Source organism: Colletotrichum graminicola (genome assembly GCF_000149035.1).
Source record: "Colletotrichum graminicola M1.001 genomic scaffold supercont1.12, whole genome shotgun sequence".
Classification (NCBI taxonomy): domain Eukaryota; kingdom Fungi; phylum Ascomycota; class Sordariomycetes; order Glomerellales; family Glomerellaceae; genus Colletotrichum; species Colletotrichum graminicola.
This window is the reverse complement of record NW_007361016.1, coordinates 798,764-818,086: the sequence shown is the minus strand read 5'-3', so window position 1 is coordinate 818,086 and position 19,323 is coordinate 798,764. Positions and strand designations below refer to the sequence as shown.

At 54.2% G+C, this 19,323-nt stretch overlaps 4 protein-coding genes across 4 annotated transcripts; 3 read left to right on the top strand and 1 right to left on the bottom strand.

Annotated features, from left to right (window-relative positions):
- Positions 1 to 3,225: 3,225 nt before the first annotated feature.
- On the top strand, positions 3,226 to 7,285 carry GLRG_04038 (uncharacterized protein; the record flags this gene model as incomplete). Its single annotated transcript, XM_008094723.1, has 2 exons — positions 3,226 to 5,936; positions 5,995 to 7,285. The coding sequence occupies 2 exons, from the start codon at positions 3,226 to 3,228 to the stop codon at positions 7,283 to 7,285; spliced, it is 4,002 nt and encodes a 1,333-aa protein (XP_008092914.1).
- Positions 7,286 to 8,730: 1,445 nt separating this feature from the next.
- Positions 8,731 to 9,429, bottom strand: GLRG_04037 (glutathione-dependent formaldehyde-activating; the record flags this gene model as incomplete). The annotated part of the gene is made up of 1 exon (XM_008094722.1): positions 8,731 to 9,429. One exon carries the CDS (start codon positions 9,427 to 9,429, stop codon positions 8,731 to 8,733), a length of 699 nt encoding a protein of 232 aa, XP_008092913.1.
- A 4,409-nt stretch (positions 9,430 to 13,838) lies between these two features.
- Positions 13,839 to 14,747, top strand: GLRG_04036 (glutaredoxin; the record flags this gene model as incomplete). The annotated part of the gene is made up of 2 exons (XM_008094721.1): positions 13,839 to 14,367; positions 14,428 to 14,747. The coding sequence occupies 2 exons, from the start codon at positions 13,839 to 13,841 to the stop codon at positions 14,745 to 14,747; spliced, it is 849 nt and encodes a 282-aa protein (XP_008092912.1).
- A 1,571-nt stretch (positions 14,748 to 16,318) lies between these two features.
- On the top strand, positions 16,319 to 17,377 carry GLRG_04035 (uncharacterized protein; the record flags this gene model as incomplete). The annotated part of the gene is made up of 1 exon (XM_008094720.1): positions 16,319 to 17,377. One exon carries the CDS (start codon positions 16,319 to 16,321, stop codon positions 17,375 to 17,377), a length of 1,059 nt encoding a protein of 352 aa, XP_008092911.1.
- Between the last annotated feature and the right edge of the window lie 1,946 nt (positions 17,378 to 19,323).

The following is a 19,323-nucleotide window of genomic DNA, read 5'->3' as shown; positions in this document are numbered from 1 at the left end:
AACTCGTTTGATCTCCCTCAGGAACCATCCCGTACCTCCTTCGCCTTGCCTTGCCTTGCCTTACACGCCCGCTGGGCCAGGACAGGGTCAGCCAAGACACTCCAAACGATTCGATGCAGCGACGGGGGCACGGAGTATCAAGGCCTAGCTGAGCGTTCGGACTTTCGTTACCTAGTAGAGTTCAGTGCGTTCCCGACTGATTGCATCGATCAGGGGAAAGGGGTCGGACGAGGGGGGGAAGGGGTAGAAGGGCTCAATTCCCCAGTTGGACAGACAGCTTAGCAGGCTGAGCCTAGGAACGAAGCCGCACCGCCTGACGACACTAGCGGGTTTGCTGGACGAATCCCCTTGGGATCGGCGAGACACGCTGGGGCCGATGGCTGATGCTTCATGGTCTTAGCCAGGGGATCCGCGGTGGAAAGAGGCAGTTGAAGACAAGCCAACCGCCGACGGGTAGATCCCCAAAAGCTGACTGACGTGGCTGGGAGTGCGAGCGTTGCCGGTCTCAGACCCGGGTCCCTCGAGCTCGTCGGTACACTAGAGACGGAGGACGGACGGATGTGTGCCTGGCCTAACATGTCCAGGGTCTTTCAGTTGACGGGGACCGAGTTCGAAGCCGCCTTCATCTGTCATGTCACGCGAAGCCTGGTTTAAAGGCGCGTGCTGGGAGGAATGCCAATGTGCACTGAATAGGGCGCCGAGGATTATTGGCGTTCTGTGTTGCGCGCTGGGTGAAATGCAGGTGAGACTTGCTGGATAACTGGAGGACATACAGCCGAGAGAACCTCTCCCCTCTTCTCTCAGGCACCCATCCCTCTTTCGGTCTGCATGCAGGGTCTGCCCGGGGCCAAGGCAGGTTTCTATCTCCGTTCGTGTGCCGGCACTGGCACAAAGGAGAGAAAAAAGGCGGACCCTCGTTCGTATTGATCCACGCTGGCGCTGGGCGCGATCAACCCCCCCCCCCCCCCCCCCCCCCCCCCGGGTCAACTCGTCCAACGCGCCAACGAGTCGGCGTTAGCTTGGATTTGTACACTGCAGCATGGGAAGCAGGCTAAGCCGTTCTGTTGCGTACTCCGTCCAGACTACCTACCGCACATGAGGAAACGAGATTGCTTCTCTTACGCGTCTGATTTGGCTAGCCTGGCAGCTGTGGCAGCTGTGGCAGCGCCTCGGGCGTCGCTCCCAGTCGTGCAACTCACACACGTACTGCACGGCGTATGCGTCCCAACTCTGCATACGCCCTCTCCCATCTTTTCAGATAAGACCAGACGGAGGCGAACGTTTATTGAGGTAGTTGGCGCTTCTGGAACAGCACGGTTTCTGTGTGCTGGCGCGGCAGCTGACGCCTGATCGTGTCTTACTCTGGTTTATGGGGCGGACCAATCTGACGATGACTGATCAAAGTCGAGTATGACGGCGTCCGCACAGCCTTTTTTTTGGGTTCACGGCCAAGAGGCGGTGATCTTGTTCGTCTTTCTGTGTGAAGTGGACGGAGGGGAGGGGGGGGGGGGGGGCCAAGGCTGATGCCCGGGCCAAGATCAAGTGCAAAAGAGGCCAGGAACATGGCACTTTATCAGGAGCATGTATGGTAGTACCGGTAGGCGTGATATTACTACCCCTAGCTGTTAATACTGAGAATCCCACTGACGTAGATTGTATTATGTGAACTCTTGGTTTCTATTATTACAGCCACCCACCGCGTCTGCAGATACCCCTGTCCCTTCTCCCCCCCCTTGCGCCTCCTCCCCTCCTGTCCCGCCTCCCGATTGTTCGATCGTCTCTTTTGTTGTGTATGTGTGAGTGGTGCCTCCGTCCCTCTTTGCTTCGACGAGTTTTCCGTAGCTGTTCTGCTCCACCAGGAGGTTTCTGTCCCTCCTAGCCCTTCGTCGACTCGCATCCATCCTGGTCAAGGCAACGAACGACCTGACTCTCGCTACCAAGCCAACTCCTCTCCCGTCGTTTGTTTCCTTCTCTTTCCCGCGCCTGAGACAAGGTGATCGAGTCTTGGACGGGTACAAGTACGGAGTTCAGAGTACAGAGGACGGATCAAGTACAGAAATGCAGAGCATAATTCCCGTCTACACCACAGCAAATCCTTCTTGTATCTGCTGACGACCAGCGACATTGACTTGACATCATCCGCCGTCGTGTCGCAATATACGGCGCGCGTTCCTCAACCCCCAAATTCCAGAAAGAAGGAAGAAGAAGGGGGAAAAAAAAGGTGGAGGTCGCTATAATATTTCCCAAGCTCCGCTATTCTGTCGCTCTTTCACTTGAAACGCTCCAGCTCCAGTCTTGGACAGGGAACCCTTTCCCCCGACCGTCACGTCCCGCTGCACCTCTTCAAATTCCTGTCTCTCTTCTCACTGCCCAAGCCTTCGACTCTTCTACCTCGCGCCTCCTCTTTTGTCCATTTTCCTCGACATACAATCCCCGTCCAAGCGGCTCCAGGACTGGACCTTGTAGCAGACCGGCCAAATCCAAGAGAAATATCCCAGACAAACCACTCCACCACCTGCAACCAAACACAGATCCTTCAGCCCCCCAGTCCCAGACCCGAAGAAGGGACAGAGCAACAGCTGGTCGACTTGCCACGCCTCACCTCGCCTCATCCGCCAGTCATTCGTTCATCCTTTTCTGTCCATTGTACGCTGCCACCAGACGCCAGTGCTCTGTCTCCGTCTCTACGTGTACCTGACGAACGATTACGACTTCGTGGTATTCATATCCACACCCGCCGCCCACCGAACGGTCTTCTTCTTCTTCCGGCTTTTGCATCTGTTTCCTCTGCCGGCTCAGAGACACCGGCCGCCGACGGACCAACAAACCAAACCGCGCATTTTGCCAACAGTACACACCTTGGCTCCAGGTTTTCTCTTTGTCAAGTCTGATATTAGGCGCGGATTCCAGGACCTGCTTACATCACCTCACTACGCTTCGCACCTCACCTTGCATACCTCGGCTGGGGGACAGCAGACGCCGTACCACAGTGACACCGAGCATTCCGACCGGCCCTCCCTTACCCTACCCAATCAATCCCGTATTCCCAGTTGAAAGCACATGTTCTAGGTCGCAGTTGCCGGCGCAATCGCAAACAACAGCCCACCAAGCTCGAGCCGGGCAGCAACATCCACCACAGCTGCAGCTCCTGCAGTGACCGGGGAGACCTAATCCCTCTAATTGTGTGGTGGAATCTGCCATGAGATGAAAGGCCCGACGCTGACGATGGCTCCGGCTGTTGTCGATTCAGCAAACGGTCCCTACCTCCACCGATCACACCCATCCGATGACCGCCCAGACACAGCACCGGTAGGAGCGACATCGACAACAACCACACGGCAAAGAGGCCCTGGCGTACAGGACCGAGCTGCATTCGACCTGCCGTCCTTCAATACAATCCCCGAGTTCGACACGACCCTCTATCTCGATGGCAAGGGGTCCGAGGAAGCTGCTGCAAAGGAGAAACTGCCACCGGTACTGTCTGTTACGCCAGCACAATCTGACCAGGTGAAGCTGGCTGTACCTTCCAGAGACGATGATAAGGAAAACACGAGAGAAGGGAAGCAGAAGGAAAAGGACGACGAGAAGCTGCAGAAAAGAGGCAGACGGGCGTCGTTGATGGAGCGGCGGAAGTCATGGCTGCCATCGTCGAGGTCGCCGTCAAAGGTAAAGGAGCCGCCGATGCCCGAGAGACCCGCTATGTCCGAGCGGCCTAGCACTCACGCCGGAGAACACGTGGGCCCTGCTGTGCCATCTGCCGCCCCGGTAGCACCGGCGCGACCGGTCGAACCAGAACGCCCCAGGACAGTGTCGGAGACTTTCGCTACCTTTGCGAAGAAATCATGGATGTCCACCTCTCGCTCCCCCTCTCCGAAGAGAAACCTACAACCGCCCGCTGCACCGCCCCCTCGTCCTTCTCGTAGTAGGGCCTCGAGCAGCGATTCCGTCAAGGGTGCCGAAGCGCCGCGCAAGAGGCCCCTCTCTATGCTTATCTACCAAGAATCTGCCGCTGCGAAGAGCGCCGAGTCATTAAAACCGGCACGTGCTCTCAACCGGACGAGTACGTTCTTGACCAAGATCAAGCAGCGACCGAAAAGCATGCTCATCACCTTTGGATCGAGCCTCGATTCGGACGCCAACAGTGTCCCCGCGTCCACAAACGTCTTGCCGCCACCCAGCGCCGCTCCGGAACATGGTCAGCGTGGTAGGAAAGACGCAGACAGCACCGTCCACACCAACAAGAAGTCCGAGTCGAAACCGGCATCTGTTACCGAATCTCACACCACGGCAACAGACGAGTCGTGGAGCGAAATGTCGGTCATTAAGGATACAATCTGGTCCGCCTTCAAGACGCTTGATACCGAGTACGGAGGCTTCCATTCAAAGACCATGGCCCAACGAATGCACCTGGTACGCGCAACCTTGCTGCCATTCTTGCGGACCTATATGAACCACCCCACCAACAAGGGACTCAACCTTGAGGACGTTGAGCGGAGGGCGATTGTGCTGAATAAGTGGTGGACTGGCTTACTGGAGATGCTTGACTCGCAAACCCAACAACTGGCGGGCGTTGACCGACCGGTTTTGCTTGAAGCTTTGACGATACTGATGATGCGACCGGAATGGCGACAGACAACGACATATTTCATGTCTTTGGCGGATCGCTCACCGAACGAATGTGTTCGGCCTCGATCGGGAACCCAGTCAACAACGGACTCCTCGCAAGCATCCAGCCAAGCCTTCCTTGCCGAATCGGCCGAGCACAACGTCCGGACCATGTTTGTGGGTAACCTCATGAAGCAGATGCAGATTGTAGTGGACAAGATGTCACTCCGGCATGCGCCTTTGAGCTTGGTCAATTGGTGCGGTAAGGCCTGCGCATACGGCTTCTTCTTTTGCCCGTCCGTTGCTGAGATCCTCGTCCGTTTGTGGGATCTGCGGCCGGAACTCATCAGGCGGACAGCCGAGGAGTTCGGCCTGCCCAAGAAGAACGGCGGTGAAAGCGAGGATATCATGGCGCTTTTCCCACCCAATATTGGAGTGCTTGGCTGGCAATCGCAGAAGTTCATCAGCGCCCGCTTCAAGGAGAGGGTCAAGCTTTCGGTCATGGCGGCGAGGATCCCTTGGTTCAGTCCTTGGGTAACTAGGTGGCGCGGCGGTGATACTGACCTGTTCTTCATTTTTTGCAAGTATTATCACATTCTGTCCGAGGAGTTCATGCCAGAGGGGCTGCCGCTTCTTGAAAAGGCGCGTTCGCCGGGCTTCGTGCTGGTTCAAGCGCAGATCCTCGCCTGCATCGAGTCTACCATCCATCGACAAGCCGAGGTGGACGCGATGATGAACCCGCTACCGCCCGCCGACTCATTTTACGGTGCCGACGCTGCCGCGACCTCGATGACAGTTCCGGCAAACCTGCTGAAGAATATGGCTGAGAATCGGCTCATTGTACTGCTGAAGGATATTCTCGGCGAATCACTACCCGTCATTGCTCCCGCAAGACGAACTTTTGCGGAAGCTTTCCTGGCTGTAACCCGCGCTGCAACCCGTCGGGTGTCTGCTTTCGACCACAGCGCTGTTTTCACGCTGTGCGACTTCTTGGAGGAGGCGTTGGTGGCCTACGACCAATTGGACGATCTCGAAAACCCGAATATCGCCCAGAGCATGAATTGGCCCTTCTGGCTCGACGTGTGTAGAAAAATGCTCGTCTCCGATAACGCCATGACGGAAGTCCGACTCCTCTCCTTCATCTTCTCGACTTGGGAGGCAGTCACTGCTAACCCGGAGAGGAAGAAGGCCTTGTGCTTGGATTGGTTGCTTTCTGAAGAGACATTTGACGCCTACTTCAATCACTGGTGCCCAATGGTGCGTGCCTACTACATGCGCCTGCTCTGCTGGCGGATTTGCCGAGACGCCGGCAGCGCAAATGAGGTTGATGCGTAAGTACCCCCCTTCTTTTTTTTCACGAGAAGTCATGCTCAGGCGCTAACTGGTCAGCCAAATCTTCCTCGTCGCTGCGGCCCGGCTCAAGACAGGTTGGGCTCACTATCTTTACCTCCGCAACGCTGCAAATGCGGCTGGGAAGCTCCCCCCCTCCACCTCACCTTGTCTCCCTACCCCGGGTAAGAAGTTCATGATTATTCGCACGGAAATCAACCTTCCTCAGCCTGGATACTTCAATCAGCCCTTCGACTCGTTCTCTAAGATCATCAACGGCGAAGGGGTCATGGCGGCCTCGACGCCGCCGCCCGAGACGAAGGAGGTTGTTACTGCCAAGGCAGACAACAGCAAGAAGCGCTGGTCTCTGATCGGAAAGGTTCTGTCTTTGGGAGGCAACAGCTCAGACAGCGAGGACAACAGCGAGGTATCACGAAAGGAAGCGCCGCTTAAGCCATCCGCACTCTCGAAGCGTCGTCAAGGAGGCCCGCCTCTGCCGCCCAAGATCTCTACTTCCACCGCCTCCGCCGCTACCACATCCTCTGATGGCAGCTCTCCCGGCGCGTCGCCTATATTCATGGAGCAGAAGTTCGTCTTCAAGTTTACACTGACCTGGCAGCCCCCTGCCGTCACCCAGCCGCGTGACCGCCTCCTCACCCGTCCGCGTCTTCCCGCACCGGCGCAAGCTTGGGTCAGTGCTCGGTCCCGAAGCGGCAGTTCACCTCCTCCACTGCCCGCTGGCCTCCCGGACCCCACACGGCGTGTCTCTGGTTCCAAAAAGAAGGGTCTCGTTGATGGCGCCAAGAACGCCAGCCCGCTTACCTCCCCCACTCTCGAACGCAAGTCATCCGTCACCGCTGTGTCCTCGTCCTCGCTTGCGCGCAGGCTGAGCAACAAGTTCGACTTCGAGAACAACCCCAATGTGGAGCTGATGACCTTCGACTTCGAAGGGGCGGAGAAGTCATCAGCATCGTCGATGTCGTCCGCCTCATCAACAGCTTCATCGCCTGCCGAGAAGAAGGCCGAGGATGAGCAGCTGCAGCCGCAATCATCATCTCCTCAGGTCCAGCTTCAAGCCCAGCCCCAGGCCCTAGAGCAGCAGCAGCAACAACAGCACCAACAGAAACCTGAAGGTCGCCGAAACGGGCCTGAGCCCTTGACGCAACCACTTCGCCCGACAGGCATGTACGCAAAGCGTGCCGTTTACACCGGCCGCGCCCTTGCAGAGTGGAGTTTGATCGTCGCAGAGTGCAACGGCTTCGTCGACCGAAGACGGGACGAAGGCGTCCTTGGCCTCAGCGAGGTGGAGGTGCCGATGTTGACGGTCGAAGGCTTCCGGAAGATTGGCTAGACAAAATGTTGCCTGTGAGAACACGCCGTGCACTCGGGGTCACATACTCGCAGCACTAGCGCAATCCTCTCGACAAACGATTTTATTACGACAGGTCTGGATAGAAATGTCGGGCTACTTTCATCCTGCATGACACAGCAATAGCGATTCAAAAAGTACGGCGTCACGTTCATCCTTTGCCACCTGGTTTTAAAGCGGCGGCTCGTTATTCTTCCCACGTTGATTGGAAATCAGCATCGCCATTGCCTTAGACTATCTCGTCCGAAGAGACGGGCTTTCTATGAAGCTCTCGAATGAGTCCCTATCTTTCGTTATTCATCTCGGGGATCTTGCTCCAGTTTCCTGCCCCGAGCGGTTCTATTTCCTAAGCTCCGGTGGCTTTTTAGACTTTTTTTTTTTTTTTTCCTTTTCTCATTGTCAGTATTGCTCAACCCGACATCATCGACGTAATGATAGTTTCCACATCCTCTTATGTATGTTTTTTTCCCCCTCCTACAATGGCGTTCGGGGAGGAAGGGAAACAGTGGATCAACAATCCATGGGGTCCGGGTGTGTTAAGTATGTGTAGTTGGGAAGCAATCAATGCAAGAATTGTATTTCTCGCAAATTCCCTTTGGATGCAACTTTTTTTTTCTCCTTCATGTTCGCAGCCCAGGGAACACGGGGTAGGGGTTTTGTATTTACCAAATCGCATTACAGACGCACACAAAGATATATGTCGGTGTATTGTTGAGTTTCATTCGAATTCTCGAAGGGAGAGGGGAAGGGAGGGGAGAGCGCGTTGAAGGATATATCCAAGCAAACTATCCGTAACCAAAGTCGAAGTGAGAGACAACTTCCCAATCAAACCGCGCTGCCTACGGTGTCATGTGCTTGTGTATGTGGGTGTCGGCGAGAAATGTGATGTGGATGAGACGCCGAGCAGGAAGATGCGAGAAAGGGGCAAGTAGGCCGTGGTCCGATGGGCGCGCATGCCGGTTCGGGAAGGGAAGGGGCAAGACAGCTTGCTGTGGGCAACGGGAGATGCAAGCAAGCAGTTTCACCGGGGCGGAATTGTTGTTTTTCTGTAGTGTCAAGGATGGCAGTGGGCCGACTGAATATATGCTGATATGGCCAGAACTTCAGAACGGCCCGTCGAAGTCATGTAATATGCCAGGCGAAACAGTGGCGGAGCAAGCACAACGGTCCTTTCCGGCTTGCCGAAGAAGCATTGTGCGATTTCATCACAAGCAACACTTTATTCCGGCGTACCAAACATGACAACTCGGAGCAGCGAATCTACTGTAGCCTGCAGCTGACAGGGATAGGCTTGGTGAGAGGCTTCGCAGATGCAATGCCGAGGCTGGTAGCTCATGAAGTGGCAGGAAAACGCGAAATATATACATGATTATTGTTGACAGATCGGAACCCGAGTAGAATACCCCTCCCTTCAAGATCATACCCGCTTATACATCCAAGCCGTTCTCTTCCCTCCATTTTTTAACGCGAACAATTAGTTTATCCCGACGAACCAACGCCTCGGGGCTCCAAACGCCCTCCTTTGACGGATAGAAGCCGTCGAAGCGAGGCTTGCCATCATTGGCAATCTCGAGAAATGGCTGTTTGCTGCGCGTGAAGATGTAGGCATCCGGACCACCCAGCAGAGCTGATGAGTCGAGGGTCCCGACGCGGATGAACTTCATCAAGGGGCCAGTCCCGTCATAGTTGCTCCACACAGGTGTAAGACAAAGTGGGCAACGAGCAATGTGTTGCGGAGCGCCTGATTCGGCTGGAACGGGTAGCATGACAGGTGAGGAGATACCTGCCCTGCTCTGCTCCCCGGTAGAGCCGCCTGACTTGTTGATCTCGTGGTTTCCGTCGGGTCCAGACAGCTTGTGAGTCCAGTCGTCGCGGATGGAGTTCGGGAAAGATGCCAGCGGTTGGATCGGCGAGGCGGAAGGATTGCTCGGGAGGAGAGTCACCTCGTCCCCCTCGACCACGGCGTTAAGGGCGAATGCGGTGCCGGTTTCGCGCTGACAGCATGTGCAGTAGCAGCAGTGGACGACCAGGGGCGAGGCATTGAGAGAGTACCTGATGTTGCCGCAGGCGCAGCCGCCCTCAAGAGGGAAGATGGAAGAGGGATCCCCATTGACGTGGTGAGACATGGCCATTGTCTGCTTCTCGACGGTTGTGGCTCGTTGTGTTTGATGCGTAGGTGGAGAGACAGTGTATCGTCTGGCCCGAGGGATCTGCTGACAATAGCGTGGATGCAGAAAGACAACTGACGTTTCGTAAGGTCTCGGTGGTGGCCTTTCTTGAAAATTCCTGACGGTGGTGGGTGAGGAGGCCGGCGCGCTGGATCGGCAAAAATTGTGTAAGTGGAATGTCTGGCAGAGGTTGGGTAAGGGGAAAGGGAGGGGGTTCTTCATCACAGTAACTAGAGAAGGATGTCTCAGAAGGACCCTGAGTCTGAAGGACCTTGGTCTAGATGCGAGGCTCTGGCATCTGTAGAATGATGAAGGAGCAAGGAGGAGAGAAAACAGAAGAGAAAGAGGAGGGCAGGGAGGGGAAAGTGAATGGCTTATCGACGGGGGAGCTGGGGGAATTTGAAGGTGCCCAGTCAGAATCAAGGTGATGACCTGAATAGGCAAGTTGGTTATCTTATCACAACCAAAGCGCCCTTTCCTCGTTCTATCTAGGCAGACACGCTGGCCAGTTCCTCTACTTGTCATATTGCTGTCACGCCTTTCTGTCTGTGCGAGAGCTTGTCGTTTGCTTGCCGGAAGTAAGAAAGCCAGCCGGTTGGTGTGAATGTTTCGACGGTGCTTACTCTTTGAGCATTTCCTGGGCGGCCATCTGCTTCGCTTCATCCAGGGCCAACCGAACGTGGAGCAGGGAACGTCAAGGCCGAATGAAACTTGGAGGGCTCTGGACACTTTGGCTAGCTAGGCCACTCATGATAGTTGAGGCGCTATGGAGCAAGGGGTTGGCTGGTTGATTAAGACAGAGGACCCTTGGAGTCTGACTAGATGCTTGGGTGCCATCACAGGGTCTTAATCGCACCGGCTGTGCAGCTGGACTGCATTCCAGTCGAAGGCTGGTTCCCGTTTTCTTCATGTTGGTGCGATTGTATCGGCCTTCGGTGCCGTTGGATGTGACGTTGTAGTGTGTTTGGGCAGCATCATATGTCTAAGAAGTGAAAGGTTTCTAGAAAGCCGTTGAGACTGATTATAAACCCCTCGCCCTCCAGCTCGTCATAGACTCCTCGAGCCATTTCGACACTGAGAATTCCAACAAGTCCAAGGACAATTCAGAAACAAGATAATAACGACCGCTTCTCGAACTTTCAAGCCTATAACAACACCTTCACCGACATGCAGCCCATTGCCTACCTTGGACTGTTAATGCTCCTCACGGCACAAGCACAAACCGCACCATCGTCGCTTCACTCTCATCTCCAACGCCACAGAGAACGTGTCGCCACGCACGCCCACTCGAGTCACCAGCACTCGCAACTAGTCGAGCGAATCGGAGCGGCCCCGATGAAGTTATTGCGGGATATGGAGCCGGCGGTCCACCATATGGTCACGGAAAAGCCATCAGCACCTTCACCATACGATCGGTCGGCATTGGCATCGACGGAGTACAGAGATGACCGCCCGAAAATAGCGAACGCAGAAACAACAGCATCTTCAAGGCGAGAAACGGATGCAATGATAGCCCTTGGGCAGTCAGGACCCGGTCAATTCAACCCCGCAACGGCACGCGGCGGCAGTGGATTTGACCCGGACGCGGATAGTGCCAACAGTCTGCATCTCGACGCGGCGATGCGACTGCTGCGTGCCCACGCAATCGTCAAGCACCATAAATTTCAACGGGAGGTATGAGATGGACTGGCTTACGAGTTGTGGATGGGTTATTGTTATCGTACTTGTTTAATGAGCGACCGTTGACACGGTGGATGGTGAAGATGATGGAATGCCGTATGAGATTCGCTGCGGGATCAGCGAAAGAAACTAATGAGGTTAATCGAGGACAAGACGGTATGGTATGTATGACTGGAGATGTTTTTGGCCATCGAGAAATACCATGCTCTTTCACACATTTTGTAATGTGATGTACAACCGTAGAAACACTCTCTTCATGCTGAAAAAGTTCTCCGTTGTGGGCTGTCTGTTGGCGAAACCCTGTCAAGTGGCAAGAACTTCGGCAAGTCTCTCGGCAACAACGTCTGTCTCGTTGTAGGCAGCTTGCCATACGAGGACGGGAATATTCTCTCCTCCTGTGTTCGGGATTGGGTAAGGACCATATCGGATTTCTTTCCTGATGTGTTGTGTGGAGATTTATTCGGAGAGTTGGAGTATCTTAATTTGTGAGGCCGGGGTGGGTTTCGTCCTTTCTTCCCGTCCTGGTTCGAATCGAGTCAAGTTGTCCCATGTCGTTTCGTCCCGTGTCGCTTCGTTTGCGCACGGGACGGTCAACTATTTACGGAGTATACCGTGGATTTCCATCATTGGCGCCGTAGGCGGCTGATGCCAACCACGACATCCAGAGTAGGGTTATTGACTTGGCTAGTATGGGTTGGGATTTGGGTCAGGGTTCACACGGGATAAGCTCGCGTCAGGAGTATATTATATTATCGGTCAGGGGATACACGACATCATTAATAATAGTATTACGGTATCAATCAAGAGGACTCGTTGACGATGTGTCGGAGCGACGATCTTTGTAGCCGTGTCAATGTAACAGCCATGCCGGCCTCTTTTTTGGTGGTTTGTACGCATGCTAAGTAGGGATACAGTACCACAAGTTAGGGTGGGCGGCAACACAATACGCGTCAAACCCACCGGTTGGTGTGCATGAAATCGGTGCTCCACCAAAGCTGTCTCTGAGTCAAGGTGCTGTACCTAATCCTGGCACGGTCTTAGGGGTTTCCCGCTGCCCGTCTTTGTACAGTGAGGTGCCACAAGTCTCCTGACATATACACAATATACACCTAAAGCACGACTTTATAATAAGTAATACTAAGCTAACTAGATATCTTAGAATTAAGAAAGAATACTTCCTCAATAGCCTTACTAAATTCCTATATATTTTATATTTAAGTACTTATTTTACTCACTTATAAGAGTAAAAAAAGAGAAAAGAAAGTATAGTGTTCTTTACTTTCTAGAGATAGTAAGCTTATAGGGGATATATATAGTATATATACTGTATTTTCTTAAAGTAAAAAGTAAAAAACTTAAACCTATTTATCTATAATTATATAAGTAGTATACTTTTAAAAATAGTGTAATATACAGGGTGACAGGGGTAAGCAAAATACCCCTATGGTGTTACCCCCTATAACCAACATCATGATAGAGGGGGAATTGTCAAATCGTAGGGATTGTAATAGTTGATTAATTGTGTTATGTGTAACTATTCATGGTGAAATCCCGTGGGAACAGGGAAATCCCCCTATTTCTTAGTTAGGAAATCCTAGGCCAATCCTAGCGATATTATTAGTGAAATCACCATCAAAGTGGGGCAATTTCACCGCCTATTCCCCAGCGATTCGCCATAAGGCAACCGTGCATTCGCCGGTGAATTCACGTGTAATTCCGCCACATTTGACAGGAATATTCACCAAATGTAAAGTTCTGCAGTAGGGGGGTAGACGTTAGTTATCTAACCAGGGTATTTAACTTCGGCCTGGTACCATTGTAATTTATATACCTAAGTAACTATATATAGCTCTTATAGTTTACTTTTATACCTAATATATCGTGTATTATGAGGTGTCAGGAGACTTGTGGCACCCTACTGTACCTACACGTAGTGCTACCCTAGGTATCTAGGTAGAGGGAGGTACTATCGACCAGCTGTCCATACTCCGGTACCGCTCATCTCTGTGTACTGTGTACCTTGCGTCGGCAGGTATCTGTAGCCCAACGTACACTTGTCCAGCGATGCAGCAGCAACAAGAATGGCTAGTCACGGGAGCCAGAATTGCCCATCTCACTCCCCAGCTTCTCCAACCCTCCCTCCAGCCTTGGCTGCTGCCATCCCTTTCTGTCCACTTTTGCCTCTCGACACTTCTCGACACGACGATAGTGCGCATGCGACTGCGACAACGTGCCCTTCTTTACGCCAAACTCGATACCCGCGGCCACCACAGCCACGTCCTCCTCGCGACCCCTCTGGGCACCATCGACGCTTGATCCTTCTTACGCCATATGTTAGCACATTGTCCATCAGGTCGAAACACTCAAAGCGCCCGATTGCTGGGGAAGCTCCGAAACGCTGGGGCTTCTACTTGACCAACGGCACGTTCAAATCTGAAGGGTGGTCGCATAGTCCCCAAGGCAAACCCTTGTCTCGGCATTGCTTGTTGACAGCTTCGCTACTGTGGCATCTACCAGACAGCCAGCCTTCTTCGACTGCCTCGCTTCTTGCCATCAAGTAGCTCGCGGCAATCGCAACATCTAACAGTCGTCAGCCTCGAGGGACTTCAATTGCTTCTGCACACCGCTTGCTTCCCATACCAGCCACCGGCCGATCAACCGCCTCGCCTTCTGCGAAACGCGGCGAGATGCCTTCCCAAAGGCAACTGCGCACCCTCCTCGTGGGTGTGCTCATCGGCGTTGTCTTCGTCCTCTTCTACACGTCGGCGCTACGAGCGGACGAAGTCAAGGACGAGCGCACGATTCAAGACTTCTACCACAAAACGGTCAACGGTCTAAAACACAAACAACCACCGAATCAGGCCGTGTTGGATCGGAATAAGCCCAAGGTAGTCGGCTACGTGCCTGTCGACAAGGACGCCGACGGCGATGTAGACGCAGACGACGAGAAGCTGGCAAAGGACATGGCAGGCCGGTTGAAAGCCGCCGAGGAGAAGGCCAAGGAGCTTGCGAACAAGAAGTCACCGCTGAAGCCCGATGCGCCAAGCGAAGTGGTCGGGAAGGGCAATTCGGCCGCTGGACAAGACAAGAAGAAGGAAAAGACGGCCGCTGGAAAGTATGGCGCAAAGGACAGCGCAGACGTTGAGAAGAAGACGGAGAGTGACGAGGATCACGCCGTCGAGGTTGAGCTCAACTTGATCCTAAAAAAGTCACCAGGTAGGGCTTGCCTTGCCTTCGACCTCCACGTGTCGCTACATACTGACCAACCCTGCATAGTCATCATCTTCTCCAAGTCCTATTGCCCATACTCCAAGAAGGCCAAGGCCCTACTGCTCGAAAAGTACTCAATCGACCCTGCGCCGTTTGTGGTCGAACTCGACGAACATCCTCTCGGCCCCCAACTGCAAGCTTTCCTGGGCCAGAAGACCGGCCGAAAGACAGTCCCCAACATATTGGTCAATAGCGTGAGCATTGGCGGAGGCGACGACATCGCCGAACTGGACAATCACAAGAAGCTTGTTTCCAAAATAGTCGACCTTGGACACAAGAAGGTGGAGATGAAGGAGCGTTCTACCAACAGCCAGAAGAACAATTAGCTCACTTGAGCCCTTTCACTTTTGTCTTTTCTACATCGGCTTGATGTTTTCAACCGGCATCTTTGCTGTGGGGGCAAGCACTAAGGTACAGCGGGGAGGGGGGGCCTTAAAACGGGCGGCGTATGAACCCTAGTCAAGGACATTGCATATTTCGGAGTTTTGGTATCAGTTTGAATTGCCCCCCCCCCCCCCCTTTTATTTTTATTTTATACGGCAGGAGCTTTGAGCCGAGACTTGGGCTCTACTATGGGGCTCGACTGCGGAAAGATGGTATCAAGAGACGGCTGGACAAGTCTTGTGTAATGCGAAGGAACGTGTGCGACTGATTACTTTGGTGTGGTCTGCTCAGAGATGTCATGGCGACACAGTGTCAGGACCGCCATGATGACTTGGTCGTTGTATCGTTTCGTGTACACATGGTTCACTCAGACTGCTGCGATCGCCTCTACACCTACCTCGGTATCGGTGTGGCAGACCTCGAGACGTGTTCTTGTGCCCATTTCATGTATAGCTCGATACCCATGTTCAAAGAAGAGCTCAGGCATGCGGCAGCGGCGCATATAGCAGCAGGTCAGATGTGGCTTTACCCAAGTTAACCCACCGCAATCGACTTCAGCGATGGAATGGGGAGAAACGAGCGGCAAAGAGTGATGCAGGCCCCTTGGTGGACCTTGATGGCTGCTCAAGGATAATAACTGTCAGGAGGGGGTTGTTCGTTGTTGGCTGCCTTTTCCCAAGATAACCCACTCTCCTTGGCAGGCCGGCCTCGCGATTCCTGTTCGACTGTTGCGATGCGCCCTCAACCCCTCTTCTCGCGCCAAACAGGTGCGAGAAGCAGTATCTATAACAGGGCCCATGACTCAAATAGCACATCCTTGACGTTCTTCTTTGGCCATCTTCGATACCCGGATTTTTATTTATCTGGGCAATTCTGGGGCGGACGACATCAGATTCGTCGTCGGTTGAGAACCCGGATGGCCGGTCGCGACATCATTCAAAGGCAGTCGGTTCCGCACCGCGCTTGCATCCATCCCACTCTGTCCGGCTCAGTCTTCTTTCTGTTCATCCCAACTGGAAACCTCACGCGGCTCGCAGCAACCTCCAGTGAATCACTACTTCTGAGCGGCACTTGACACCTCGTCTCATATTCTTTTATCCGAGGAACTGGCCGACGGCCCCATCACCGAATCACTTACACTCCCCCACTAAGCGTATAAGAAGAAACAAACCATTCACCATCTATATTGTTGCCATTTACTACAGCTGGTGGTCTATCACTTGTTCTGCCCATCCTCCACGCCTATTCCTGAAGCACTTAAACCAAAGTAATCGCTGGACGTCGGACGAGAGGTCCTACAAGAACGAGTACCGCCCCCGACCAGCTCCTCGTACAACTACACACCTCTCGGAAGGATAATTGGCCTCTCAGTCAAACGGGAACCGGCATCCTTCCTATTTACATACCTTCGGATTCCCGTATCCTCCCTATCTGGGCATTCTGTGTGAACCGCCCTCTAAAAAGCGACAACCTAGACACACCCACCGACTCAGCCATCTGCATATTGGATAAGATGTCGCTTTTACCTGCACACCTTCTCCTTCTAGTCGCGGAGCACGCGGAGTTCGCCGGGATTCAGGCTCTCCGCGCGACATGCAAGAGTAACCGCAGTATCCTGGATCGTTACGAGCGCGCTGTAACCAGACTTAACGCCGCCCGCTACCCATGCGCACCTTGTAACCACATCCTTGCCTCCGACACGCGCGAGCGAGAAGTGCTTCCCAAATACACGTTCGAGACCCTCCGGGAACTCGAGAACAGGCAACGAAATATTGAAAAGATCGTCCACGGCGCATACCTCGCATTCTGGGAAGAACACGACCTCCGAGACGCGTCAAAAGCAGATACCATCCGCGCAAACCTCAAGCGCGCCCTGTGGCAGTGCTCGGCGATCGCCGACCTAGAGACACATTCGATCATTTACAGAGACGACGTCGTCCCTCGGCGCGACCCTTGCGTCAAGTCCCTGATCAACCAAAACATCATGCTGCGCGATGCTCCGCCGCCCGACGGCTGGCACCTGGCCCTCAAGGAGGTCCACGAGTCCAACCGCCAGGACGTGCGGTTCCGTCAGATTGCACACGTCCGCAACCTCCCCGCCCAGGAGTTGGCGGGCATAGTGGTCCTTGCCCATCTGACAAGCCAGGGGTACATGCGGTCCAGGGCGCCGAGGAGCGGGGCCTCAAGGCCCGAGATCGTCGAGATGGGCGTCTGCATGGCGGAGAACACGATCCGGCACGGCGTCTTTTTCCTGCACTCCAAGCTGCGCGGGGACGGGGATGCCAACCACCACGCCAAGCTGCTGCTCGACGATACGTACGACGAGATGCGGCACTGGGAGGCCGGCGACCGGAGCGTGCTGCCGGGTCTGACGATGAACGTTGTGGTAACGCTGTGCGAGAAGATCGGATGCGAGCAGCGGGACATGTTAAGCGCGGCATGTACGCTTGTCAGGGGGGACTTGTGGCGGCCGGCGGATGCGGAGGAAGCCGAGCCCGAGGTGGAGCGAGAGAAGCCGGTCGGAGGGGTTCTGCAGGATGTCTCGGAGGGGGCCGAGGAGCACACTACGTGAGACTATACTGAGTAGATGGCTCAGAAGATTTATGCATTATGACCCTACATGATTTGGTTACTTGATTTTGTCGTCTTCGTCTACTTGTGCCAAAGAGAGGGAATTAACCTCTGTTTTGCCGGATTTGACAATCCAATTCCTATCCTACTGACTCGATCTGCAAATACACACACTCTGGTTTCTTGGTGCTAAAACATCACATCTGATTCGAGAAGCCTCTCTTACACCGAGTTGTCTCCCAGGAACAGGGCAGGGCTCTCTCTTCGGGCTCAATTAGGACGTTATACACAGCCACTGGATTCGACATTGAACCCGCCGCGACAACGTAGACCCTTGTGGCTGCATTGCAGCCCGGATCCAAAGCAATTTCTTTTGATTGCTCCCACCTGAGGACACTTCCGGGCCCGGAAAGGCCGTGACGGCCCAGGGCAAGGTTGGCTGGAGCCTGGGTAGCGCATGATGGAGGTCTAGCCCAGCGGTGCAGGCAACGGCCCGCTTGCTTTGCTCTATTCACTTCCGGGAACCGAGCCGGGAGGGAGGGGTTTGGCTGGTACCTGGAGGATCCATAATGGAAGCCGCGTTCAGGCCACGACGGACGAACGAACCCTATAATCTAGTGCTTACATTGATTGCATTGCACTGGCCCGCTTGTCGTCACGGATACCCTGGTGATTGATCATCCTCGGGGGGGGGGGGGGGGGGCCCTGTGGTGATCCAGGACTTTGTACTCCGTAAACACGCAACCACGCGCAAGTCAGAGGTCCTGGTTTTGGGCAAAAGAAGAAGTTTTTTTCCCTTCTCGGCCGAGTGACTCAGGGTTTAATTACCGGTTCCTGACTTTTCTTCTTTTCTTCTTCTTCCCCCTGCCCGCACCCAGCAACTGCCGGGTGACGAAGTCCTAGATCCTACGCTAAGGAAGCGGCTGTCGTTGGTTTGTACCTATGTAGCTTGAACGCGCGTCAGCAGGAAATCTCTTGGACGTACCTCAAGCCCAGTTCCCGCTTTTTAGCTGTGCCGAGAACCGAATTGTCAGCATCGGACGTCGAATCGTCCGCTTGAATGAGCCCCCGGCCGCCGTTGTTGTCACCACTGAACCCTACGGAACGGCTCCGGAAAGGGGGAGATGGAGATGGCTCGTTTCCAAGGGGGGCCGAGATCCATGTCGCAAGGCAATTGCGTGTCTCCGCGTTGCATTGTCAGCTTAGGATGACTCTGACCGATGACCCAGTGGATGCGTCTGATGTGGGCGACCTAGTGGGATGCGGGTTTTCCCAAAGAGAGGAAAATACAAGAAAGTACTGGTGACCGATTGAATGAATTAGAGCGCCTCAATGGCCTGGGAAACATAGTGCGTCTCGGTGGCTTTTGGGGGGGGGGGGCTATGTTTGTCCTTGTCAAGGGACCAACGATAGAGGGACAGCGACCGTCAGAAAGGAACAGTAACCTCCTCCTACGGCATGTTGAAGGTTAGCGTAGTACATCATACTTGCGGGACCAGAGCGGTTGTTTTACGAGTGCATTCCAAGGCTACCACCTGGTTTCCGTCTCTCTGCAGAGGGATGAACCCCGGCCAGTCGGTGACTCAATGCTGGGTGCACTGCCTTACCTAAGGTAGTTTTGCTTGTGTACCAGCACACCACACAGGTCAGGCAAAAGCAGGTAGGTAGGTACCTAGAGAAGGGAATAAGCTCAAGCTCACAAGCTTTGGCAAGCCTCCGTCGTTGGCCTTGTACTAACATGCTAGGACCTAGCCAAAGACTTGCGTCACATTACGCCATCTGGTTGGACGGTTGGGGAAACATGGTGGTGGGAAGAGGGGGATGGGATGTGTGGATCGATCGAAGCCACGGGGGCTTGGGAGAGGAAGATAGCGTGTTGTGCGCCCGTTTGACAGAACCGCTCCATTCAAATGTGGTGTGGCAGCGAGGGGGATACATACAAGATAC